Source organism: Vespa crabro, chromosome 9 (genome assembly GCF_910589235.1).
Source record: "Vespa crabro chromosome 9, iyVesCrab1.2, whole genome shotgun sequence".
NCBI lineage: Eukaryota > Metazoa > Arthropoda > Insecta > Hymenoptera > Vespidae > Vespa > Vespa crabro.
The window spans coordinates 2,895,933-2,921,246 of NC_060963.1; the positions used below are offsets into that span (position 1 = coordinate 2,895,933).

A 25,314-nucleotide genomic window follows, 5' to 3' on the forward strand; every position below is an offset into this window, starting at 1 on the left:
AATTTGACCTGGCCTGGCCTGGCCTCGCCTCGTCTCACCTCCTGACTCTCCACTGCTTCTCTCGCGACGTTTTCCCTCTCATCGATACACATTTTACTCGTACGCCCTTACTCGCATATCTTCTTCTTACCCGTCGTCTACTGATCTTCCTAAAAACACCTCAATTTAATCCCCTTTATCAATTCCTTTTTTTCCATCCCCAGTCAGTCATATCGTCTCCCGTTCAACGCTCAGACCATGTACATCGGCCTTGAGCATCCTTCTCTCATATAGGTCAAGGCCATTGATTTCAACGAGCTCACACGTTCTCGGCAATCGGCTGACAAATCGAACGTCCTCGTGTTCCTATTAATTCATTTTTATTCGTTTCTTTTTTAAAAAAAATATCCAAATTGATTTTGATTTTTTAAATTACTTTTATTCCTTTTACCAAGAGATTTCAGGAAAAGAGATTAGTTTTTTCTGTCGAGGGAAACATGAATTTTATCTTTAATGGTACTCGCTACGCGTAAATTTAAAAGCAATAAGGTACGTAATTCCCTGTAAAGAAGACGCGCAGGACACTTCCCCCGGGCATACCTCCCTCGTCCACCATACCGTATCTCTTTTTCTCTCTCTCTCTCTCACTCTTTCTATCTTTCCTTTTCTTTTTTTTCTATCTACGCCTACGCGATTCTTTTAATACGTATATACGTATATAGATGAATGAATGACTGCCAAGGGAATACTAGATATCTTTGGATGACGATCAACGTGCAAATTTCTCGATCGCTCCAGGCAAATACCGGATATTCAAGCTCATAATTAAAACTTTGCTCTTTAAATGAGGTTAGTTCTAATACCTTCGACATTTTGGAGACAGGATAAGGATTCTTGATGTTCTTTCATATTCTCTCCATTGCATATCTATATTAGAAATAGCGTTTTTCGTTGTAAAATATAAATATTACATATTGACATTAATTTACAAGCTATATTATCCATATATTTGTTACAAAGAATCATTACTTATCGTTAATAAAATGGTTAACATCGAGTAAAACTATTTAAAATATAAGATAATAAAACTGTCTAAAATATAAGATAAGAGATAATTTCTTTCCTATCGATAATTCTTTGTCTCAATTCAATAAATTGTATCCTGTATTATCGACCTTTCACTTATCGACTATTGATATTTAATTTAAACGTTTCAAATATTCCCGCCATTCTCCATCTTAGATTTGTTGGTCTATCGTCGTCAAGTCACGTGGTAGTAATAATCTAAAAAAGTACAAATCAAATTGAGAGATAGAATGTTTGGCCAATAAAGGAACGTCTATACTACTATTCGCTACTTTTATATTTTATAGATATACATATACATACATACATATATATATATATATATATATATATATATATATATATATAAGTATACATTGCATTGTTCTATGCAATTTGATTTAATTTGTCATAACATTAAAGTCTGACTTGCATTATTTCTTATCTATCGTGTGCTATTTCTAATTATGTACAATACAAAGAATTTTTCTGTCCATCGAATTTATACAATAAAAAATAATATAATAAAAAATGTTGCAATATTTCAATTTTACAAAATATAATTTTATTTCATTATTTAATAAACACACGTATACAATAAATGATTTTCTTTTATCATATATACATAATTTAAAATTATACGTAAAATTGTATGTAAAATTTAATTTTCCTACTTTGCAAATCCTTGCGATCAAAATGAATTCGATTTTTTTTTTTGCCGGAAACATTCATTTGCAAGTTAATTATTAAATCGTACTGCTCGTTTTATTATAATTATGAACGATGCCTCGAAGTCGAGGCATGACATAATATGTTCAAGAAAAAACAAAAGAAAGAAAAAGAAAGAAAAAAGAAATGAAATGATGTTAATCATTCGTAAGATTTGCATTTATCTAAAGGGAGATTTTTTTCGATTGTTCTGTTTTTTAATTAAACGTCAATGACAGTTTATCGTACATAATCAAAAGCGAATTTAAAGAGTTCACTTTGCGAGGAAAAAAAAAAGAAGAAAAAAAAAGAAAAAAAGAAAAAAAAAAAGGAAAGGAAAAAATACAGATGACAAACAAAAGAATATCTATTAGGGTTCATCGTAGTCACAAAGAAAAGCGTCATTGCGATATCTCGAATTCATTTTGTCAAAGGAAAGATCAAAGATAAAAAGAGAAAAAAAATATATTGGAATGTATACATACATATATGTGTTAAATAAATGTAAAAAAGATAAAAATCAATTCACAATCGTTTCTTAGCTCTCTTTGAGAGAGTTACTATATACTAGTACCGACTTCGCCTGTTTCTCACCTCCTTCCAATACTCTCCACCACAGAGCCAACATCATCACTATCACCACCAAGCTACACTTACCACCACACAACCTTCCGACATTTTTCTTGTTTGCTTTTCAACAGTAAATATAATTTATTTTCTCGCTGCATGGGAGGCTTCAACTCTCGTAGTATGGACTTCGAGCAGGACCCGACCCTGGCCGCGGTCTTACAATATCTGATACGAAGGTTTACCAAAATATCTTTAACTTAAAACGCGCGAGCATTGATACCCCTCTACCCCTCGTGTTTTTCCTAACCTCTTCTCTTATGATTTTACTTAAGTATAATCCTTACTCATCAGTTCGCGACAACGCTTCCATTCACTTTTTATATATCGCGTTATTTTCAATAAACTCTAATTATATTACATTTCTGATTTTCTGCGTCATTCTTCTCTACTGTTCGATTTCGATACTTTGACGACGTCGAAGCTGTCAACGATGTAACCTCCTTATCTTTATATCTCAAGAATTTCATAAATATCGTTCAAATATTTAAAAACTTTTACAGTTATTTAGTTCGCTGGAATAAACGAACGTTGTCTTTCTCTCTTTCTCTTTCTTTCTTTCTTTCGTGTTTATTATTTTATTACACCGTTCTTTGAAATATGTGGTCATTATATTCCGTCATACGTGATACGATTATTGTTCTTTTTTCCTACATAAAAATATTCTATTTGAGATCTCGTCGTTATTGCCTTATGAATTTTCCGTAATTTCTTTTTTCTATGTATTTATTTATTTTCTTTATTATTCGCATTATATATATATATATATATATATATATATATATATATATATATATATATATATATATTTCCATGTACATGAAAATTTTGGAAGTGATCTTCCATTTTAATTCCAATGGTTTCTATATTTGAAAAAAAAATGTGGCATGGAAATTAACAATTAAACTTTTTTAAATTAATGATGAAGTTACATTCGAATAGATATATTCAAATTGTACTATACAAATCTTTGTACAAAGTGGTGATATTCTTTTTTTTTTTTGTTCTTTTTTCTTTTAGTGGACAAGTACATATCATAGCTTCAGATCATGATGATTCTGATGAAGAATATGCGGCGAATGTACTGCCACCAAAAATCATGTCTCTACCGAACACATCGAGACTTGATGTAAGTTTTTATTACTTCCCTATGAAATATAACATGTTACTTTACTTTATTTTCTATATTACAGAAAAGTGAAATAAGTTTAGCTACTAAGCAAGCATGTGGCCTTAGAGAAGATTCCGCCAACAAAAATTTATCTATTGCATCAATGATTCAAAAGAGATCCCTTGGTTCTGGTTTTAGTATAGGTGAAAAATGTAGAATAAGCAGCAACTTCTTACCGAACAAGTCACGTCAAGTGGCAAAATATAATAGCAAAGTATTTTGCGGTTCCTATTCAAAAGATGGAAGGTTCTTTCTCACTGCAAGCCAAGGTATATTACAATTTATATAAACATCATTTGGTATATAAAATTAATGTTTATTATTATGATTTTTCACAGATAAATTGTTACGTCTCTACCATACCGATGATGGCAAATTTGTGGAATTTAAAAAAATTTCTGCACGTGACGTAGGTTGGAGTATCTTAGACACTGCATTCAGTCCTGATGGAAACTATATTGTGTACTCAAGTTGGTCAGAATGTTGTAAGTAATATTATTAATTAAATATATTATAGTTTTAATTGTAAGCATCAATAATTATAACGAAACTTTTTTTTCCTTAGTATATCTTTGTCCTGTTTATGGAGATTCGAATACGCAAGAGTCATTATCATTGTGTCCTGGAGATCGAAGATTTTGTATATTCTCTCTAGTCTTCTCTAGCGATGGTCGAGAAATTTTAGGTGGTGCTAATAATGGCTTTCTTTATGTATACGACCGAGAATGTCATCAGCGTGCTTTTAGGGTTTGTTTCAGAAATATTATTGTTTCATAAAAGATATAAACTTTTATTTATTATATGTATTATTAATTTGCAGATCGAAGGTCATGACGATGATGTAAATACTGTTGCCTTTGCTGATAACACGTCTCAAATTTTGTACAGTGCAGGAGACGATGGATTGTGTAAGGTAAAGTTATTGTAAATAATTTACAAAAATTATTTACGTATACGTATATTTGTGTAATATGATATTACGATTTAGGTATGGGATAGGAGAACCCTTAGTGAAACAGATCCACATCCAGTTGGTGTTTTAGCAGGCCATATGGATGGTATAACATATATTGATCCACGTGGAGATGGGAGATATTTGGTTACAAATAGTAAAGATCAAACGATCAAATTATGGGACGTTCGCGCATTTTCTGATCAAAATGGCGAGCAAAATACTCGTAAGGCAGTTGCGAATCAAAATTGGGACTACAGATGGCAAAGAGTACCCAGAAAATGTAAAAACAATATAAATTGTTACTTACATTATAACTGTTACATAAATTGCATTATTATATTAATATATAATTTGTGTGCTGTTGCAGTATTTAAAGCTAAAAACATGTTAGAAGGTGATACAAGTATCATGACGTATCGTGGTCATTCCGTCCTTCAAACCTTGATACGCTGTCACTTTTCTCCTTCTGCAACAACAGGTCAAAGATACATTTATACGGGATGTGCTTCAGGCAGAGTTATAAGTAACTTTTTTTAATATATTAAACTATTAGCAATATATTAGATTATATTGATTGATTATACTGAATTGTGGTTTTTTTTCTTCTTCTTTTTCTTCAGTTTACGACGTTTTAACCGGACAAATAGTTAATACATTATTGGGTCATAAAAAATGTGTGCGCGATGTAAGCTGGCATCCATATCATCAAGAAATTGTTTCGACTTCGGTAAATATGATAAATTTTCTTCTTTTACATATATATAACAGATAACAAAGTTTAACTCTTTAAATATAATGATTTCATTTATAGTGGGATGGTGCGATAATTAGTTGGCGATATTCTGGTAAAACTGGATTCTATCATTTTGAATCGGAAGATGAAAATGATACGGAAACAGCACCACGTACATTACGGCGAAGTCAACGTATCGCTGCACAAAGAGCAAAACATGCAACTACTTGTTGAAAAGGATCGTGAGAGTAAATATTTCTTGGGGTTGATACAGCCTTTTGTTCGAAGTTAGTGTTACTGGCGTTAACGAAATTGCCATATCCATGGCTGAGACTGTTCTTTAATCTACGAGAGTAAATTTTATACAAGACTGAACGAAAGATATTTGTGTTTGTGATCAACGTTGTGAAAATGTTCTTATGATTTTTATGGGATATTATTCTCTATTTCGAGAAGTCGTCCTTATCTCGCTGAAATGAGCTTCCGTTTCTATGCCGCTTATATAAAGATTTTCTATCCCGAAGAGTAAAATTATACGTTGCACCATAACAAAAAAAAAAAAAAAAAAAAAAGGAAGAAAATAAATAAATAAAACAGAAAAAATATCATATAATAATATTATATATAAAAATACTGCTAACAGAATAAGAGCAGGACATCGTTTATAATTATAGCTCCTTGACTGTCCGCAGTTTCGGGGTTCATTTTTATCAATTTCAAATTTGATACTTGATCCAATGAACATTCTCAAAACATATTAATTTTTCTATAATTAAATATTTCTGTAAATTATTACGTTAAAGGCAATATATAAGGAGAAAAAAAAAAGGAAAAAGAGAAAAGAAAAGAAAAGAAAGAAAAAGAAAATAATAGAAATAAATATTTCCAGGAGCGTTGATAAAACTGATCGATCAGTAAAATGACAGGCATTCATTTTCATAAGTCTGATTACATAGAAAACGTAACATAGTGTGTGATCTACCTTGCAATGCAACTTACTGAATACATTTATGATAAAGTCTATAATTATATTGTTAACAACTTTATCCGATCTAATTTTCTAATGTTTCATAAGATTACATCCTTTTTATATCTTGATGGTTCAAGATATTAGCATATTTATATAATCTATTGTTCTCATTTAAATCGCATTTTATCTATCGTGCGTATATATACAGACTAACGTGTTCGATTAAAAGTAATGAATGCATATAAAAAAGAAAGTATGTATTCTCGACTGAATTCTCATGTGGTTTTCTAATTTTTACTGAGGAACATTACCGTTGTATAACGTTGATCTAGCTTTAAACGACGAAAATTATCGTAGATATTATTATCAAGCATTAGAAATTATAAGACATCTAACAAACAATTTATTTCTAGATTTTATGAATTTACAAGGCAAGGTAATATGTAAACGTGGTCCTTTTTTTTTTTTTTTTTTTTTTTTTTAGACTTCAACCTTTTCTTCAACTCATAAACAGTATAACCTTCTTCATTTTGTTTCATGAACGATGTAGAAATGTTTATTTTCTAAGAGGTCTAATAAGTTCTTAGGAATGACATTAAATGCGTATTGTTATTTTGCTTGGTAAAGAAAAAGCATTCGTGAGAATCTATAATATTTTATTAGGATTAATAATCCGTATATATAATATAGAATGTGATGGAAAAAAAAAAAAAAAAGAATTTATTTCTATATTATTTTTGTATTTAAATATGGCTTTTCTTTTTCTATTTTTCTTTTTTTTTTCTTTTTTTTTTCTTTTTTTTTAATTTTTTTTTTTTATTTTTCTTCTATTTTTCCCTGTAATTTAAACGAAAATCCTTAACAACGATCCAAAATGAATAATCGTAAGTTTCAAATCAATCGAACAGATTATGGTAGATAGAATAAAAATGTTATCTTTGCACAGAGATACATCCGTGTGTGTTTTTCTTACCTATGTTCTTTTTCACATTACCAAGGTTCAGAGGGTATCATTTTAGGACATTATAATATTCTCCTCTTGTGATGCGTGTAAATGATGCATAAATATGGTGCAACATCTAAACAGTGTACATATGTAGACTATAAAGTGTATGAATAAAAATATGAACAAGAATTTCATAGAAACTTCTTTTTTTTTTTTTAATAATGTTTTATAATCTTATTTCAATGTATTATTTTTATTTCATTACAAAAAATTATGCAATTTCTCTCTCCCTCTCTCTCTCTCTTTCCCTTTCTCTCTCTCTCTCTCTCTCTCTTTTCCTCCCTCCCTCCCCCCCCCCTCTCTCTCTCTCTCTCTCTCTCTCTTAATTCTCTAGAGATAAGAAATAAATACACCTTGAATTGCATAATATAGTAAAATGTTTAAGTTGAAAACATATGAAAGGAGTATGATCTATTTAATAGAAGCCATATATGAAAAAGATTTAATTAGCTTAAATGACACCAACTGGAAAATCTTGAAGCCACATAATACTTCGTGCAAGGTAACATAATATAAATCGACTTTTTATCATAAATAGATAGAATATAAATTTTATGGCATTTAAATTAGTGATATCTCTATTATATTTGCCAATAAAAAAGTAATGCTTTTTTTTTTTCTTTTCCTTACACATATAACAAGATGAATGCTATCCGATATTACCATAACAGATTGCTAATCGACGACGTATTCGTAATAGGATGTATATTAATTAACGTGACTGTCAATTAAAAATCGCATTGTTAAAAGTTTTTGTAATCGGTAAGACGTAAAGAGGGCCAATGTCATTGTAAAAATTGTGCCCGCTAGGTCTTAAGAATCTGTTGTAATTATACAAGAATGAGTAGTTTTTGTAATCTATTTTTTCTTTATAAAGAAGTGATGATATTTTAAAGATAAAGTATTAATTTTTTACGGTATCCTTCATTAATACAAACAATACAATATTCGCGTGTTTTCTTTTCGAGATGTACAGTTCACATGCATACAAATGTATACATATATATATATATATACATACATGGACGTTCATCAAGAATAGCTATGATAATCTTAATTTAAGCATATCGCTGTGAAAAAAGAAGAGAATAAAATAAAAAGGAAAGAAAGAAAAAACACCAGAAAATCTAAAAAAAGAAACAAGTTACTTTTGTGCATAAAAGACAAAGAAGATAAAATTAAAAGACAACAAAAAATTTTTAAAGATATATAAAAAACATTTTTTCTTCTTTTATACAAAATAATACGATCCTTTTAATCGTACAATCTTATGTATTCATAGATTATAAGAATTAGATGCATTTTTTTTTATCCTCCTTTTTTTTCTTCCTCTCTCTCTCTCTCTCTCTCTCTCTTTACGATATCTCGAACGATATTAACATTCGTCCGATGTTGAAGTAGTCGAAGGAAGTGAGCAAAAAAAGGATTCGACAATAGAATTCACAAGAGATGTAAGATGAGTTGGATCTCCTATTTCTTTCCCTCAGTCTCCCCTTTTCATTTTATAGATCCAAAGGAATCCGAAACGAAAGCGTCCGACACTCAAGGGAGATAAAGTATGTGTCCGTAAGTACGTAACGCTTTCGATCATATTATCCTTGACCCTTCTTCGTTATGAAATCGATCGTTAAAAAAAAAAAAAAGAAAAAGAAGGAAAGAAAGAAAGAAAAAAGAGGAAAAGAAAAAAAATAAGTTTCCACTAATGAGGATAATGCACCATACTTATTTTATAAGTATTAGTAACTAACGAGCTCGTCAATAATTCTTCATTCAAGCATCCAACCGTTTGAATATATATTACGCCATTCCTTTTTTCTTTCGATTTCGACGAGCCTATCAATAATAATCGATCTTGAATCAGCGTAAAATTCATTTCAATTTTAAACTTTTAATGAGAAAGAGAGAGAGAGAGAGAGAGACAGAGACAGAGATAAATCAACGATTACATTCAATTATTAGAATCGATTTCTAAATTCTTTCTTTGGTGAAAGAGAGAGAGAGAGAGAGAGAGAGAAAGAGAGAGAGAAAAAATAAGATGAAAACAAGAAACCCTATCAATCGTAATCGATCTCGAATCTGCGTAAAACTGATTCGAATCTTGGACGTTCGACAAGAGAAAAAGAGAGAGAGAGAGAGAGAGAGAGAGAGAGAGAGAGAGATCAGCGATTAGATTTAATTATTAGAATTGATCTCTAAACTCTTTCTTGAGAGAAGGGAAGAAAGAAAGAGAGAAGAAAAAAGAAAAGAAAAACCGAGGAGAAGCTTTTATCAATCCTAATCGATCTCGAAACTGCGTAAAACTTGTTCGTATCTTGGACGTTCAATAAGATGAACTAACGATTAGATTTAATTATTAGTATTGATTCTTTCAACACTTTCTTGAGAAAGGGAGAAAAAGAGAGATAGATAGTTAGAGAGGTAGAGAGAGAAAGAGAGAGAAAGGGAAAGGAGAAAGTAAATAACAAATTTCGTAAATAATAATAATAATAATAATAATAATAATAATAATAATAATAATAATAATAATAATATTAATTAATTATATTTCGATCGAATTTAATGATAATCCCGTTTTAAATATTTATTTTGCTTCTACATTATTACTTTCGTAATTTGCCCGACGACGCTTTTCTTAGCGCGTAATTTCAACACGGCTGTTTGATTAGACATACGTCTAAGCCGAACAAGTTTTAGTGTCACGATGAATCAGACTAATGGATAAAACGATGGATAAATGACAAGAAAATAGATGTCGATTGACAGAACGTATCGAAGTGATACGAATGAACTCTCTCTTTCTCTTTCTATCTCTCTCTTTCTCGTTCATTTATCGTATATATATCTAACGTGAAGGTTTCAGTAGTCATGCTCTAACTTTAATCAGACACAGTATAAATCCTTACCTAAACTTATGATAAATATCGAAATAAAAAGATGTATTGAAAAAATGAATTGTTTCGTAGAACACGTGGTATTACATACAAGGGGGGTTTCCTTTTTTCTTTTTCTTTTTTCTTCTTTTTTTCTTCCTTTTTTTATCTAATCAATTTGGTAATATAATGTTCAGACATTATAACGAACAATGAAACTTTAATAATACGTACAATCAATGTTAATTGCAAATTACTTCGGAGAGGGCAAAACTTTGGAACAATGGATGACTTATTAAGATGTAAATCATGCGGTAAAAAATACCAGGTACGAAGAGTAATAAATACATATATATAATATATATATATATATATATGTATATGCATATGTATATGCATATCTATATGCATATATCGAAATAATGTTGCGAACATAATTACGGATTTTCTCGGAAGTGACAAGCATAGAGATAAAAATAAAAGAAAAGAAAAGAAAAAAAAAAAATGAAAAAAAAATAAATCTCAAATCCGATAAGTTCGATAATAATCTATAGGAGGTTCGATTAGATAATTCAATATTACGTGACGGTTCACCACAATGGCTAATAGAAGTAACGAGATTCTAATTTCTATCCAATTTAATATCAATAGGAAATACGAGATAACGGAAATTTGGCAGGAATTTGACGTAGGTGAGCAATTTCATAATGAAATTGCGAAGGAAAGAATAACGAGAAGGGAAATCGGAAAGATTGAAAATGAATTTCCATCGTTTGTTGTTCTTCATCGAAATCAATATGAACAATCGGATGATTAAAAACGAAATGGAGTAATTAATTAATTAACGAATAATATTAAATAATTCGTTGTTATTTTTGTTCTATATTTATTGATTATTTTCAATTTATTATCGCATAAGAATTTCGCAAAGATCATTTTCTTTGATTTCTTAGAGAACGAACGCATGCACGTGTAAATATCAAGGTTATCTCAACGAAGCAAGTATAGACAGAATTCTTTTTCTTACCTGGCCGGATTGTTCGTGCCACTGGTAGCGGCGTGGAAGTCTGTATAAGTCGATAGAACTTATAGTTAGATTACACGCTTAGCAGTCTTCCTGGCAGAGTAGAAGTAGCCAGTACTCGACAGTCGCAAAACGATCATCGTCGTCGTTCCTCCTTCATTAGAAACTCGCTCGATTTTCTTCGTTCTTTGAAACTTTGAAAGTTTAAGTACCCTAAGGAATTTAAGGATTTTTCTTAACTTCAAAATTTTTTTTCCAAATGGTAAATATATAATTAAATGGCTTGTCGTTTATGAATTTTTTCGTTCTACGAAGACCAACAGGACCGCCCAATCTCTTTTCAATTCTACAGGCTTTTCATTTTTATTATTATTATTATTATTATTATTATTATTATTATTATTATTATTACTTTTTCTTTTTTTTTTCTTTCTTTTTTGATAAAAATATATACATCTTTATAAAAATCGTTTATCTAATTGAAATCGCTAAAATCGAATGTGTTAAACAATCGTTCGTAGTTTCGTGACTACTGTCCTGTTTATTCGGACATCTAGGAAGACTGAAAAATCGATTGTATCGATTCTTTTGTATTTATATGCCTTATCCACATATAAATATATATATATATATATATTCCTTTAGAATTGTTACTTGAAATTTAAAATTAATTTCAATTTGATAATGCGATCAATAAAAATTTGATAAATCTAAAAAAAAAGCAAGCACGTGAGTAAATTTTGACTTTTCGATACTTTTTGAAAATGTGAAATCTCGTCAGATAGAGAGAAAGTAAGCAAGGATATTATCGTATGTAAAACGTACGACGTAACTGTTCTCATTAATTAAAAATAAAGAATTAATAAAAGCAAAAAGTAGTTGGATCAATAACAGCGTTAGGTTGCGTGTTTATCAACATACATTCTCATTTGTATGTATAGTATATTGGATTATCCATAGTATTATATTATACGTTATAACTTCTCTTTATCTTAAAGCCAGACGTAACGCCTTATTTATAAAAAGCAATTACTTATACATCTTTTATTTATTTTAGTGATCATTAACACGCGATAATGAAACTAACATATTGCGATGACGTTGATAAGAATTATTCTCAAAGATGTTCTCGTTTCAAATTAATTTCAGTTTTCAGAAATGCAGCAACCACATGAAAACGGTAAAGAAACGAAAGGCATTGGTAGAAGAAACGCCGTACCGATTATTCACGTTAGAGGAACTTATTACGATATTGGATTCGACATCGTAAGTTCTTTACATTTTTCTTTGGTATAATATATGTATATATGGTAATTAAGTTCGATAATCATGTTTGACTTCTTTTTCAATATTGACATCATTTCTAGATATTTTTTTTTTTTTATTAAACACCTGATAAAGACGAATGAATGCATGGAAATATATAAGTATGTAGATTTAATAATATTTTTTAGATTCTTATATGGTAATGAATAGATCGTTGACCTGCGATAATATATAATTAATTTTTACGTTAATCGTATAACTATTTTTGTACATTACGACCGCAAAGTCCGAATTGTATAACATAGACTTTGCCGTGATATAAATTTGAATAATGAAATTTTTGGAATGAAAAAAAAAAAAAAAAAATAAAAACAAAAAAGATATAAAAGATAAGAAGAAAGTAAGAAAATATATCATTATCGTCATATTGTGTGTACATGTTTTACTTTAATACAAAGGGAGAAAAAAATTCTTTTTGTTAAGATCCAATTTTGAAATTTCATTGAAGTTATCTCTCCATATACCCGATCGATTATTTCATTTTATCTCTAATTATTTATTTATTAGGCCTAATTTGCGTTACATAAATTATTACATAATAATAAATTACAAGTGACATTGTTGCATTTGATTTTTCCTTATCAGATATGTCAAGTTAATATTACAATATCAACCAAGCAAATATTGTGATACGAACGATCGAGTAAATTGTGAAAAGCAAAATAACTTGTTGAACGTCACACACGGAGAATTAATTGTCCGTGAAAAATTGATTGTCGTTCAGATAAATAATAAAAACTGATCAAAAGATAAACGATTTGGTGCAACCAAAGAAAAAAAAAATAAATCTTCGATAAGATGAGAACGTTTGTATGTGTGCGTGTGTGTGTGTATGTGCAAGATAATATATTGAAATGAATACCAGACTTCCAAGATCTCATTTTAATCTCACATTATTTTTATTACGTTCTCTTATGATTTTATCAAAGAACACGAAAAAATAGAGGGTATATTATGTATAACTATTCAAAACAATCTCTTTGATAAACTCACATGTTCGTTCTTAATTAAAGATAAAAATTATTATTCTTCTATGACATAATTTAATGATAATCCTTATTGTAGATTTGTGTTAGAATTGCACAACACGATTCTTGCATTGAAATAGACCATCTTTTATTTATTTCTTTTTTTTTTTTCTTTTTTTACAACACGATTTATTGCAGAAGGCGATTAGATAGCACTGAATCACTACTATTAAATAACACTATTCTTTAGATGTTTTACGATGCAAGAACATTAGATGACACATTCAAGTTAAAAAGAAATAATATAAATACCGGATTTACAAGAAATCATAAGAATTTAAATATCGAACGCGTAACAAAGACATTGTACGATCGATCAATGATCTTTTTGTATAATTAACTTACAACTAATAATTTAGATATTATCTTAGTGTTCTATTCGCACAAACTATAATGTTTTGCTACAATTTTCAAATTTCATAAATTCGACGTGAAATATTGAAAATATATAAAATATCATTATTTTGATATTATTAATATTAAAACAATAATATATATATATTAAGGATTAAATGATGTATATTAATTTTCTTGTTGTTACTTCAACGAAAATATTTTTTTCTCAAAAAGTGTAATAGTAAATTGGGTATATTTTTTATATTCCTGTTTTTTTTCTAGGGACGTACGTTCAGCAAATTAATTCAAGATCACATCGAAGCTTACCGACCGCTCAATGAAAATTATATAAAATTATATGATACCAATGAAGGTAGAAAGGTCTACGAGGATACTTTACAATGTGTAAAAAAACAATTTCCTCAATATATCAGAGAAATTCAGGGAACCGCGGAAGGTGCCAATGTTCCTTTTTACAAGGTGATTTTGCATAAAAAATTCAGTTTTTTATATTATTTTATTTAATACATTCCATAATTGGCTTGAATTATCTACTAAAATATTGTCATTCTTTTATTATTTATTATCCATTAGTGAATTATACGCAATATATATATATATATGTGTGTGTGTGTGTATATATGTATATAGTTTACCGATAATTCAGTAATATAAAAGTGATGTTTTAAAAATAGATATATTTTTAATTTGATCATTCAAATTGAAAATTTAAACTTTGACGAAATATTACGAAGACGCAATTAGCTGCAGCCTATCTAATCAACTATATAATTGCCTTTACCTTTCTAGTTCCTTATCGAGTTTTATGTACATTGTTTTACATTTCTCATTAACTTACTAAGGATTTCAAATATTGACGCTAATTATTTACCATTCGTAGTTGTTCCTAATGCATCTAGATGATATTTTGCCAAACGTCGTTGATGAAACATCTGGAAATACACTGCCTGTTGGATGTTCAACTATCATTTGTAATCAACCAGGACAAGTAAGAAAAAAATTATTATTATTATTATTATTATTATTATTATTATTATTATTATTTCTGTTTCTCAACAATTCTTCGTATATTATCTTCGATGTTACTTGTTAAAATGATATTAAAAATTGACTTGTAAAAATGAACAGCAAATCCTTGGACATAACGAGGATGCCTTGAGTGAAACCTTGAACTATTGGTACCTTGTAAGCGCTCATGTTATCGAAGATGGTTACAGAGAAGAGAAATTTATGTCATTAAGTTATGCTGGTTTTTTACCAGGATATACCATGGGTTATAACCATCATGGTTTAATTTTCACTATTAATACCCTCAGCGCGGCTACTCTTAGATCTGGCAAAACACGTAAGAGCATAATGTATTCAAAGTTTTAATATTTTAAGTTTCAAATGCGATGCAAAAATCAAAAATTTATGAAAGTTTCAATAATTCATTAATATTTATTATAGCACGTTATTTCATTACTCGCGCTCTTCTCGGTGCTGAAAATTATGTGGAAGCACAAGAGATTTTAAGAAATGAAGGTTACGGCGCAGCAGAAGGATTTTCGGTAAATATGACTTTTCTCATGCAAGAAGGAGATAGAATGTTTCATAACGCTGAAGTTGGACCTGTCGAAGCCAACGAAACTCAATCGCAGCTTGCAATATTAACTGCAAGTCCGGGTGAACATATCTTTCATTGTAACAAGTAAGAAATTTCTCGTCGAAATCTCTATGAAATAATGAATGCCATTAAATTCAATAACGATTTATTTCAGATACTTACGATTGAAAATTCCGGAAGTAAAAGGTTTGATAATAGACAGTAGTATACATAGAATGGAAGCAATTTGTAAACATCCGCCACCTAAATGTTTTCAAGATGTATTAGACATTCTTAGCGATCAAACGGATTCTGAATATAAAGTTTATCAAGATATAAATTCTGACGACTATATAAAAACGATCGCTACTGGTAAATTTCTTTGATATTTAACTTTCATAATTACGCATTTCTTTAATAACTTTTCTTTATTCTTTCTTTGCTTTATTTCAGGAATTTTTGACTGTATTGAAAAAACATGGTCTATTTATACGGACAAACCAAATTGTAATGAACCGATAGTAGTCTTACCTTTGGAATTACATAATAACAGTGGTTTCATATGTTCAAAATCAATTTGTAAAACTACAAAGTAATGAATGATAAGAAAATTAATTAATAAAGATGTCCAAGACTATGTTCATTATTTATTAATCTTGCTTTTTCTTCATTCGTCCTATGGCATATTTCAGAATATTACTTTTTATGCTTTTTTTTTTTTATCCATATCTAAAAATTTTATAGATTTTGAAAGGATAACCTTTTTATTGTTAGCTATTAGGCGATTTTGTTATTGCTTTCCTCATTGTTCGATCGATATGATTAAAAATTACATGGATAAAATCATACTACACTTATTGGTATGATAATATCTCTATGATACTCTTCAAAATAAAGAAAATAAAATTGTCTGTTTAATATAAAAAAAGAAAAATTATTATTTATTAATTATATTTCTTTTGACAGATCTTCTGACATCAATTATATTTTCTAAAGATCTCTTACGTTTAATTAGAATGTTAAAAATCTTGTTGACTTAATCTTTACAAGAGAAATATTTCATTTTAACGACAATACGTTGGGACTACAACTTTCGGACGTTTCTTTGACTCCATTTCTGAAAAAAATTCTTTAATGTCTTCCTCTCGAACGACTTTTTTATTTTCCGCAAATTTTTGTAAATACTCCTTTAGTCTCTCTTTCAAATTGTTGTATTCTGTTAACATCATATTATATACAATGTATTGTTATATAAAATATAAGGATAAATATTACTTACCTTCAATTGCAGTTAATTGCTGTACATGATCCAAAGATGCAAGAGCCTTCATACCTTTTTCATACTGTGATTCTCGCTTAGTTATTTTACCTGCTTCCTCATAAGCCTGCACACTATCTTTTGGATCCAATAAATATAATATATCTTGTTCTTTATATATCTGTTAAAAAAATGATATGTATTGTAAAGGCTATTATGAACATTTCAATAATTTACTAATTTTTTTGTAATAGATCATTTGGATAAAATAAAAAAACTATACCTTTTTACATGATTCACAACTACATAGAGAAGTTCTCCATCCTTCTAACCAAAAACAGCTACCTGTTACACCTGATAAACTTTTTTGTGGCATTGTACAACCATTTGGAAGATTTTCAACATTCAATATTTCTTCCCCCTTTTCAGATGATATAGTAGAATTTTGCATTGCTAAAATAATAATATTTTGGGTTATTAATTACAGTATATAAAATATTAATAATGATTGACTTACTTGAATATTTTGTAGCATATCTCCAAAGAAAGTCATGTTTTTTCATGCAATCAGCACATATCACTTCTTCATATGAGTCACCCCCTGGTACATCTTTGCTCCCAAGATGCTGAACAATACAAATATCAAATCAATGCTAGATAAAATAGATAGATAAAAATTTTTTTAATAATGAATATTATTAATAATTATATTTATGATTAGTAAAACAATGTATTAACAATGTCTAACCTTAGAATGATACCAATCTTCACATATTATACATTGTAACATTTCATCATTGTTTTCATTTTCAGGATCTGGATATGGTCTTGCACAAGTACAATAAACGCCATCAAAATTTTGATTATACATATTTTCAATATTCATTGTACTTTTGGACTGTGAAAAGAAAATATGTTTACTATCTGCTTTTCATAGTTTTTTTTTTTTTTTTTTTTTTTTTTTTTTTTTTTTTTTTTTTTAACAATCCATTACAAATCTTTTACCTTCTCCAAATTGCATTCCTTGTTTCCAAATTTAGAATTTCCACAATCACATCTAAAATTTCTTTTAGTATATAATTCAACAAGCTCGTGTCCTTCGTGACAATGAAAACTGCATGCTAGACAAACACCTGCACGTATATTCTTTTGCGAACTGCATGTTTTGCAGGCATATAGTGCCTGTCTAATATATCCCTGTAATCTCGAACTTCTGTAATGTGGCGTATTTTTCAATACTCCATTTTTTTTTTTTTAGATAATGCAATTCTAAAATGTTGTATAACAAGTACGTCGAAATACATGATGTGTGACGTGTAAATAATATAACGCAATATTCCTACGAGTCGCCAAATGTTAATTTGATAAATATAATTATTATACCTTGTTATAAGTACAATTTCTATCATCGGATGCACCTAAGACTGCATATGCATCTTCTTCCAATTGACTTTCTTCCTGGAGAACATCGAGCATTGTAACGGAGTTATCTTCCTCTGAATTCTCAACGAATTTATCGGCCATTTTTAGATATTAGGTTATTAAATGCGTATTATATAAATTTTTATGAACCGGTGAATTATTAATTTAATAATACTTGAATAATATATAGAATTAAATCTTAAAAACGCCTAGCGCAAAGCATCACTGACTGAAATTTAAATTAACTTCGTCATTATCTGCAGTTAACTGAGACACCAAACACCATCAACATAAACCTCTAAATATTTTTGAACGTATAGAGCATAGTCTATGTAAATACTGTACCAAGATTCAACGCCATCTACGTCTTTCTAAATGTAAATAAACATTTAATACAAACAATATATCTTCGGGAAAAATTTGAAAGCCAATAATATAGGACAAAAATGAATATTTCATTTTTCTTTTTTTTTTTTTTTTTTTTTTTACTAATTTCATATTATTCTTCTTAACACTTTAATTCTGTGAAATGGCATATTTTACATGATTTTTTTTTATCATAATGATCTATAATTATATGAAAATAATGAAAGTAGAAATACATTATTAATATAGTACATTTTATATTCTGATTTAGTTATGAGTAGATTGAGGTAGTTAACTAAAAAAATATACAGAGTTTAAAACATTGTCAAGTTTGAACGAACCTTTCTCTGGTACAGAATTGAAATTATTTTTTATATTTTCTATTTCTTTTTCACTAAACGTATCCAATAAAGGATTGCTGAAAATAATTAATTAATTGATTTATTTATTTATTAAAGTCAATATAAAATTATAGCATCAAAAATGTTAATTACCTTTTCTTTAAATATCTTTCATGAAGATACTTTGAAAAATTATCCAAAATAGGCTCTGAATGGAGGGCAACAAATTGTTCCCTACAAATCTATAAAAGAAAATCTTAACATTATAAAACTAATATGTTCACACGTTTATTACAATTAATTACCTTATTCATTTGATCTATAGTACAAGGATGTGTCCAATAACAATCATGCACTGACATAAATGTCATGCCAGTTTGTTCACAGAATAAACTAGTAAGCATCATGTGAGTAGAATCCAAAGAATGTATAAAATTCGGAGGAAATGAATTTTTTTGTTTAAGAGTATCTACTCTCCTGTAAATGGGGAAAAAAATGCATTAAAATATAAAACTTTCAAAAATATAACTTCTCTTGTAAAAATCAATGTAACACTATGTACTAACTCTATTTTATTTGCTTGATTCTTGGATTTTTTAAATTTAGAATATGGTTGTATAACTGGAAATCCTAAAGGTGTAATCCATTCAACAGGCTCACCAAATATCGTTGAAATAATATATGCACAATTTGTGAACCAATCTTGAATTGCTCTTGCACTTTTAAACATTGTTCGTAAACTATCAAATGTTTTGTAAGTTAGGTATGTACTTGCTTCCCAAGAACGTTCTTGTGGGAACTTCTCTAAATCTTATGTAATAACAAGATAAGTATTTTATTATGCTTCTCCTGAAAATTCTAACAAATAGTAGTAAGTATATTACACTTACCTTTTAATTGTTTCAAGATTTGTAATCTAGCACCATACTTGGTTACACCATAAACAGTAGTCATTATTGTTTGTTTTATAACTTTTCTATTTATATGTCCTTCTAACATTTTTGCAATTAATACACCCTTTTCTGCATCTTGTGATCTTAAATCCTCAACCTAAATCACATATTTAAAATAAAAATCTGATTTTTCTTTTTACTATGTTCTCAACTATTCTAATTTATATATTATTTACCATATTAACGACAACACTGTAAATATCTTGCGGTGTATCAGCAGATTGTAAGTTAACATTTTCTGCTCCACTTTGATCTCGTCCGAGTGCAGCATAATGTTGCAGACCATTGCAACTTCCATCTTGATGTATTGGAAGACCACTTAAATATTCTTCTGTATTCGGAGATTTTAGAGCCTTAGTTATTTCTATACATGATGCCAAGGTTTGCCAAGGCTCAGCTGATTCTGCCCACCACATATCACCCTATGATAAATAAATATTATTTTATTTAATTGACAAATGTAATTTTAAAAAAGAAAAAAGAAAAAAAAAGCCGCGATTTTTATGATATTATTTCTTAGTATAAACATACCGTCAAGGGATGTTCTGCACTATCCACAATTTTATCTATATTGTCATTTGCAAATTTAAGCCGGTCCTTAACATTTGCACGTTTCATTAAACCACTTAAATTAATAGTATGAATTTTTAACCAATCCAAGCCATTTGGACCTAAAGGTTTCTTTTGAGCAAATATCATAATTGAACGTGCTAAATCTGATCCTAAATGAGTCAGATGAGGAGGTACAGGATATACTCTTCCTCTAAAATCCAAATTGTGTGGCAACCAAAATACATTATTTCGATACTGTTAAAAAAAATAAACTATTATTATTCTTATATATCTATTTTTATTTTTATATTTCGATGAAGAGATTCTTCTTTTGTATCATAAAAATATAGAAATAACGTACGTGATTTGCAACAGATAGTTTATAAAGACAGTCACACCACAATGAATACATTTCTTCTTTCTTTTTTTTTAACTGCAGTTTTGTCTTCGAAATACAACTGTTATCTTTTATATTTATATTTTCTGTCGTATCTTCTACAGGCAATAAAATAGAAGGCGATTCTGGTACATTTAACTTCTCTGAACCACCATTTTGAAATACCTAATTAGTGAAAATTTTATATAAAATTTATTATTTTACGAACTATATTTTTTATTCCGATACATACCTTGATTAAGATATCGAGTACGTCAGTATTAATTTTCCATGGTACGGATCCTAATTGATTCAAATTATCAAATGCTGGGAAAAGTTGTTCTGGAGATGTACTCTTCAATGCTTGTATTTGTTTAGCTTTCTAAATTATACAAAATCTATATTTACATTTTGCATTGCATAATACTTGAGGGAGTTCCAATCTATTTAATACAAAATAAAAATTGAAGTTGTTTGCAATAGAAAACATACCGCATAATATGGAATTCTCACAAAATTTGTCTTTAAAAATGTATATCCTCCAGAATCTACAGAAACCCAAGGACGTGGTGGACATAGAGATGGTAGAAATGGTGCTTCAAATATTAATGTATTTGACTGTGTATCTTTATACAACTTATGTAAATTAGGATGAGGCTTAATCTTGAATAAACATAACATTATTATTTAAGATTTAAGAAGAAAAATAAGAATCAGAGATAAGATATAAATATATAAGTAGATTCATTTATGAACAAACCTGTTCTATCAGGTTTTTTCCTTTACTTCTGAATAGTGTATAAAAAGCTGGTTTCTCACACATTGATGGATTTGCTGTGTGAGAATCTGTGTTAATTTTGATATCATTTATAATGATCTGATATAAAAATTTCCCTATATTCATGCATACAATATAAGGCCATTGTATAGATTCCTTATCCAAGGAAGCACCATAATGCTGATTTTCATATATAAATTTACTCCATGCAATACGACTATTTACACCTTTTTCAATATTTAAAGGACCAGTTTGACAGTACCAGTCTAAATACTTATTATAAATATCAATTACTTTATCCATAACACCGTTATTTTTCTTAGTATGTATCTATAATTAATATAAGCATATAAGGAATTTATTATATTTATGTTCATATAATAAAAATAATATACATACCTCGTATTCCCTATAAACTAAAAATCCCATATTTACATATAACACTGAAAGTGGTAGAGTAAAGGATTCAGAATTATCCGACAAATTTCTTATTTCTTGTAAGATAATATTTATATATCGTTCTGTCGGAAGAACCTTTAAAAATGGATAAAGAATTAATGTTGAAGACTTTAAATCATGTTCTTTTTGTTCTAAGTACTTCAGATTCTTCTCAAAAGCTTTCGAAGCAACTTCCCTCCAAGAGGATTCCAAGTCAGCTAATTTTTGTTTCTAATAAAATATTAGATAAAGAGTAAATAAAAAACAAATGCATTTAGATAATATTGTGTTGAAAAGCAAAAATCTTTATAGCACCTTAAATTTAAGGATTTTATGTCAAGTTATAACTCTTTATAATTACTTACACAATATGAAATTGTATCATTATTTGATGGATCGAATTTTTCAACACTCTTTATAGGTATAATAAATCGATTTTCTTGATTTATCTGCATCATTAAAGAATTCTTTAAGTCTTGAAGAGATAATAAACCTTCTACTGGATTTTCACGTGAATTAATTTCATTAATACGATTTAAAAGTTTACAATTATATGACATCTGAGGCATAGAATATTCTGGTTGATATTCTGGTCGAAAGAATCGTATTGTTTCCAAAATATTTTTTGGTTGATGTAATGTGAATTTTGACATATTAAAAATATCATGGAACGATATACCATTACTGATCATATCTGACTCGAATTTATTAAATAAGTCTAAAAGTATAAAAATATATAGTATTTCCATCTTATATTGAATAACACACTTAAATTACCTGATTGATGTTTTTTATTTTTCATCGTGCTAATTATATCAAAAGCAGCTGCATAAGTTTGTGGATCAGGAATTATAGAATTATTTATCATATAATTATATATTTGTAAAAATCTTGTCAGGTTTCTGTCTGAAGAATAAAATTCAAGGATAATATTACAAGCATCCCTATGTATTATATGTGACATATCATTAATTTTATTTTTTAAAATTTTTAACAATTTTTGCACTTTTCCAAACATTTTACAAGCTAAATAAACATCTATTTGTGCTAATATAAGTTGTCCATTTAGATCCATTGCTTCCATCTTTTTATATTTTTTTGAAGATACCTTTAGAATATTCCGTCGAGAATCATTATTTTTTACTATATTTTTTATTTGTAACTTATTTTTTATTGATAAATCTTCTTCAATTTCACTTCTGTATAAGAACATATCGTTCATAACTATTTCGTAAAAAATATTATTTATAATTATTTACTAAATATTTTACAATTCTTTTAAAAAAAAACTTACTTGAATATATCCGATTTAATGTTCTGTTCAATTTCTTCTTCAAATTCTTTATTGCTTAATTCGTTTAAAATAGAGGACTTTTTATTGTATAGAGTATCATATGTACCTCCTGAATAGCTTATATTCAATTTATTCAGATTTTCATAAATAATACTTCCTTCATTTGCTTCTTTCCTCAAATTATCCAACATTGTAACATCAGTAGAAACATTTATGTTATCTTTCTAAATATATTATGATGTATTACATTTACATTATTAACAATAAAATTAATATTATTTTTATTATTCCATGCATAAATTTAATTAAAAAAAAAAAAAAAAAAAAAAAAAAAAAAGTAATAATATTTATAAAAAGTAAAAAAACTTTATAAGACACAATAAGTTATTAGATTTATCATTCGTTATATTAGTAATACTATTTCTTAATAGTACCATTTCTATATTTTCTTTATTATCCTTCTCATGAAGATAATTGTCACTTATATTATTCAACTTATCTAAAGATACGTCTGACTGATTGATTAAAGTAGATAGGTAAGCTGCATCTAATTTTTTTACAGCAGCTTTTTTATTACTTGTAAGTTCTTCCGTTACTATAATAAATAATATATAAATAAAATGAGATAAAATTCTCGCTTAAAAGAAGACGATTATAAATTATAAAAAAAAAAAAATGTTACCTTCAAGCAATTCAACATATTTTCTTCTTATTCTAGACTTTTTTTTAATAGGAACACGTACCTCTGCATCATTTACTTTTGTGCCAAAATAACATTTATTTATAAACCATATAGCTGAAAGAAAACGAAATATTTTCATAGAGAAACATTTCAATTTGGTTGATATAAAAAAAATTATTTCAAAATAATTTAAAAATAAATTATTTAAATGAATAATATTAATATAATCAAATAACAATTTATGGTATATTGAACAATGTAAGACATTGTTGTTCAATATGATTTCTTTTCATGATGTCAGCATTTTAATTAATAATTAAAATAAAAATTATAACGTGACATTAACCCCTTGATATACAATAATATCTGAGAGACTTCATTCATTTCATGTGCCTTTATAGAACTACTAATTTATTATGTTATAATGTTACTTAATTATTGTCCATTAACATTATATATCAACCTGATTAAATGTTATATAGCAATGCAAATTTCAAAACAAAATGTTCTGTTTTTAAACTTGCACATAACTTGTTGCACATAACTATTCAGTTGAGCCAAATTAAATACTATTCTTTGAACACATCAAATTCCGTTTTATTTGTATATCAAGGGATTAATATTATAAATATATATATATGTTATATTCTTTCTTGTAGTTATATTCTGATACAATATACACACCTAAGGATGCATTCCAATGATAGATCTTACAAAAAGAACACAACGGTAATTGATTTATGGATGATTGTTTTGAAGAAAGATCAATATTTGATACGTATCGTGTTTTTTTCAAAAATCTATACATATTAGCATAATGAAAATACACTGAACTATTCACATAGAAAAAATTTAACCAAAATCAGCGTGTACTTGCGGCAGCTACCATCTTGTCGAAATAAATGCTTGTTTCTATTAGCGACTGTTCTGAAAGTGAGATGTATGCGATTGGTCGATTGTAAAAATAGATTTTCTATGATTGGTGATCGTATAGAAAAAAAAATCAAATGCTTTAATTTCTTTTTTCTTTTTTGTGTCATTTTTCTAGAACATTTCTATTTCTATTTATTTATTAGTAATATTAATTTTTTTTTAGGAAATACTAATTGTTATTATTATTAATTGAACATTCGAACAATGTGACTTATAATCACCGACGACGATGGAAAAAAATAAAGATATAGTTTGATTAGGGAATCATGATTGTGGTTGAAATGTGTGTGCGCCTGTCTCTAAACCGACATGGCTGCTTTATGTCAGTACGCGATAACGAGAAATTTATAATTGCATGAATTAATGTATCGAAGACAATTAATGTGTCGGAAAGGTTTAAGATATTAAGTTAAGAGAATTGAGAAAGATCATTCTTATACGAGAAGTAATATTTAATGTGAGAGCAAGTAAGTGTTCCCGTTGGAAATAACAATCGAAGGAAAATAGTGAGGTTAGT

General features: G+C 28.2%; 4 protein-coding genes across 10 annotated transcripts; 2 read left to right on the forward strand and 2 right to left on the reverse strand.

Moving 5' to 3' along the window:
* Positions 1-2,347: 2,347 nt before the first annotated feature.
* LOC124427059 (DDB1- and CUL4-associated factor 11) lies at positions 2,348-7,343 on the forward strand. 2 transcript variants are annotated; one of them, XM_046969510.1, is made up of 10 exons: positions 2,348-2,558; positions 3,400-3,508; positions 3,573-3,819; positions 3,889-4,035; positions 4,116-4,297; positions 4,371-4,463; positions 4,539-4,785; positions 4,873-5,028; positions 5,126-5,232; positions 5,317-7,343. In XM_046969510.1, the coding sequence occupies exons 1-10, from the start codon at positions 2,479-2,481 to the stop codon at positions 5,470-5,472; spliced, it is 1,524 nt and encodes a 507-aa protein (XP_046825466.1). In that variant the 5' UTR covers positions 2,348-2,478; the 3' UTR covers positions 5,473-7,343. The 2 variants fall into 2 exon arrangements, with proteins under 2 accessions (XP_046825466.1, XP_046825467.1); XM_046969511.1 differs by lacking the exon at positions 2,348-2,558 and adding an exon at positions 2,595-2,814.
* A 3,823-nt stretch (positions 7,344-11,166) lies between these two features.
* LOC124427060 lies at positions 11,167-16,058 on the forward strand. Of its 2 annotated transcripts, none has more exons than XM_046969514.1 (8): positions 11,167-11,370; positions 12,265-12,374; positions 14,081-14,278; positions 14,700-14,807; positions 14,948-15,164; positions 15,269-15,509; positions 15,580-15,776; positions 15,858-16,058. In XM_046969514.1, exons 2-8 carry the CDS (start codon positions 12,267-12,269, stop codon positions 15,998-16,000), a joined length of 1,212 nt encoding a protein of 403 aa, XP_046825470.1. In that variant the 5' UTR covers positions 11,167-11,370; positions 12,265-12,266; the 3' UTR covers positions 16,001-16,058. The 2 variants fall into 2 exon arrangements, with proteins under 2 accessions (XP_046825470.1, XP_046825469.1); XM_046969513.1 differs by having other exon boundaries at positions 11,169-11,370; positions 12,258-12,374.
* Positions 16,037-18,410, reverse strand: LOC124427061 (putative E3 ubiquitin-protein ligase UBR7). 3 transcript variants are annotated; one of them, XR_006942861.1, is made up of 8 exons: positions 18,046-18,410; positions 17,668-17,859; positions 17,411-17,560; positions 17,180-17,288; positions 16,946-17,115; positions 16,684-16,843; positions 16,410-16,620; positions 16,037-16,314 (listed from the first exon to the last, which is right to left on the reverse strand). XR_006942861.1 is itself a non-coding variant. In XM_046969515.1 (7 exons), the coding sequence occupies exons 1-7, from the start codon at positions 18,184-18,186 to the stop codon at positions 16,469-16,471; spliced, it is 1,074 nt and encodes a 357-aa protein (XP_046825471.1). In that variant the 5' UTR covers positions 18,187-18,410; the 3' UTR covers positions 16,318-16,468. The 3 variants fall into 3 exon arrangements, 2 of the variants coding, with proteins under 2 accessions (XP_046825471.1, XP_046825472.1); XM_046969515.1 differs by lacking the exon at positions 16,037-16,314 and having other exon boundaries at positions 16,318-16,620; XM_046969516.1 differs by lacking the exon at positions 16,037-16,314 and having other exon boundaries at positions 16,318-16,620; positions 17,668-17,875.
* A 280-nt stretch (positions 18,411-18,690) lies between these two features.
* On the reverse strand, positions 18,691-24,774 carry LOC124427055 (DNA-directed RNA polymerase, mitochondrial). 3 transcript variants are annotated; one of them, XM_046969502.1, is made up of 18 exons: positions 24,549-24,774; positions 23,865-23,978; positions 23,617-23,777; positions 23,183-23,406; positions 22,666-23,087; positions 22,254-22,606; positions 21,850-22,119; positions 21,433-21,780; positions 21,165-21,335; positions 20,926-21,054; positions 20,658-20,858; positions 20,276-20,551; positions 19,921-20,166; positions 19,682-19,841; positions 19,358-19,601; positions 19,097-19,268; positions 18,945-19,033; positions 18,691-18,868 (listed from the first exon to the last, which is right to left on the reverse strand). In XM_046969502.1, exons 1-18 carry the CDS (start codon positions 24,670-24,672, stop codon positions 18,742-18,744), a joined length of 3,831 nt encoding a protein of 1,276 aa, XP_046825458.1. In that variant the 5' UTR covers positions 24,673-24,774; the 3' UTR covers positions 18,691-18,741. The 3 variants fall into 3 exon arrangements, with proteins under 3 accessions (XP_046825458.1, XP_046825459.1, XP_046825460.1); XM_046969503.1 differs by lacking the exon at positions 23,617-23,777 and having other exon boundaries at positions 24,549-24,687; XM_046969504.1 differs by lacking the exons at positions 23,617-23,777; positions 23,865-23,978; positions 24,549-24,774 and having other exon boundaries at positions 22,666-23,112; positions 23,183-23,314.
* Between the last annotated feature and the right edge of the window lie 540 nt (positions 24,775-25,314).

Coding starts and splice junctions, on each gene's coding strand:
- LOC124427059 (XM_046969510.1), top strand. CDS start 2,479: ATGGGAGGCTTCAACTCTCGTAGTATGGACTTCGAGCAGGACCCGACC. Junction 4,464..4,538: donor GAGACGATGGATTGTGTAAG/GTAAAGTTATTG, acceptor ATTACGATTTAG/GTATGGGATAGGAGAACCCT. Junction 5,029..5,125: donor TGCTTCAGGCAGAGTTATAA/GTAACTTTTTTT, acceptor CTTTTTCTTCAG/TTTACGACGTTTTAACCGGA.
- LOC124427060 (XM_046969513.1), top strand. Junction 12,375..14,080: donor ACGATATTGGATTCGACATC/GTAAGTTCTTTA, acceptor TTTTTTTTCTAG/GGACGTACGTTCAGCAAATT. Junction 15,510..15,579: donor CATATCTTTCATTGTAACAA/GTAAGAAATTTC, acceptor GATTTATTTCAG/ATACTTACGATTGAAAATTC.
- LOC124427061 (XM_046969515.1), bottom strand. CDS start 18,186: ATGGCCGATAAATTCGTTGAGAATTCAGAGGAAGATAACTCCGTTACA. Junction 16,844..16,945: donor GTTGTGAATCATGTAAAAAG/GTATAGTTTTTT, acceptor TTTTTTTAACAG/ATATATAAAGAACAAGATAT. Junction 16,621..16,683: donor GCAATTAACTGCAATTGAAG/GTAAGTAATATT, acceptor TGATGTTAACAG/AATACAACAATTTGAAAGAG.
- LOC124427055 (XM_046969502.1), bottom strand. CDS start 24,672: ATGTATAGATTTTTGAAAAAAACACGATACGTATCAAATATTGATCTT. Junction 22,607..22,665: donor AAATAAAAAACATCAATCAG/GTAATTTAAGTG, acceptor TTATACTTTTAG/ACTTATTTAATAAATTCGAG. Junction 21,336..21,432: donor GAAAAAACCTGATAGAACAG/GTTTGTTCATAA, acceptor TGTTTATTCAAG/ATTAAGCCTCATCCTAATTT.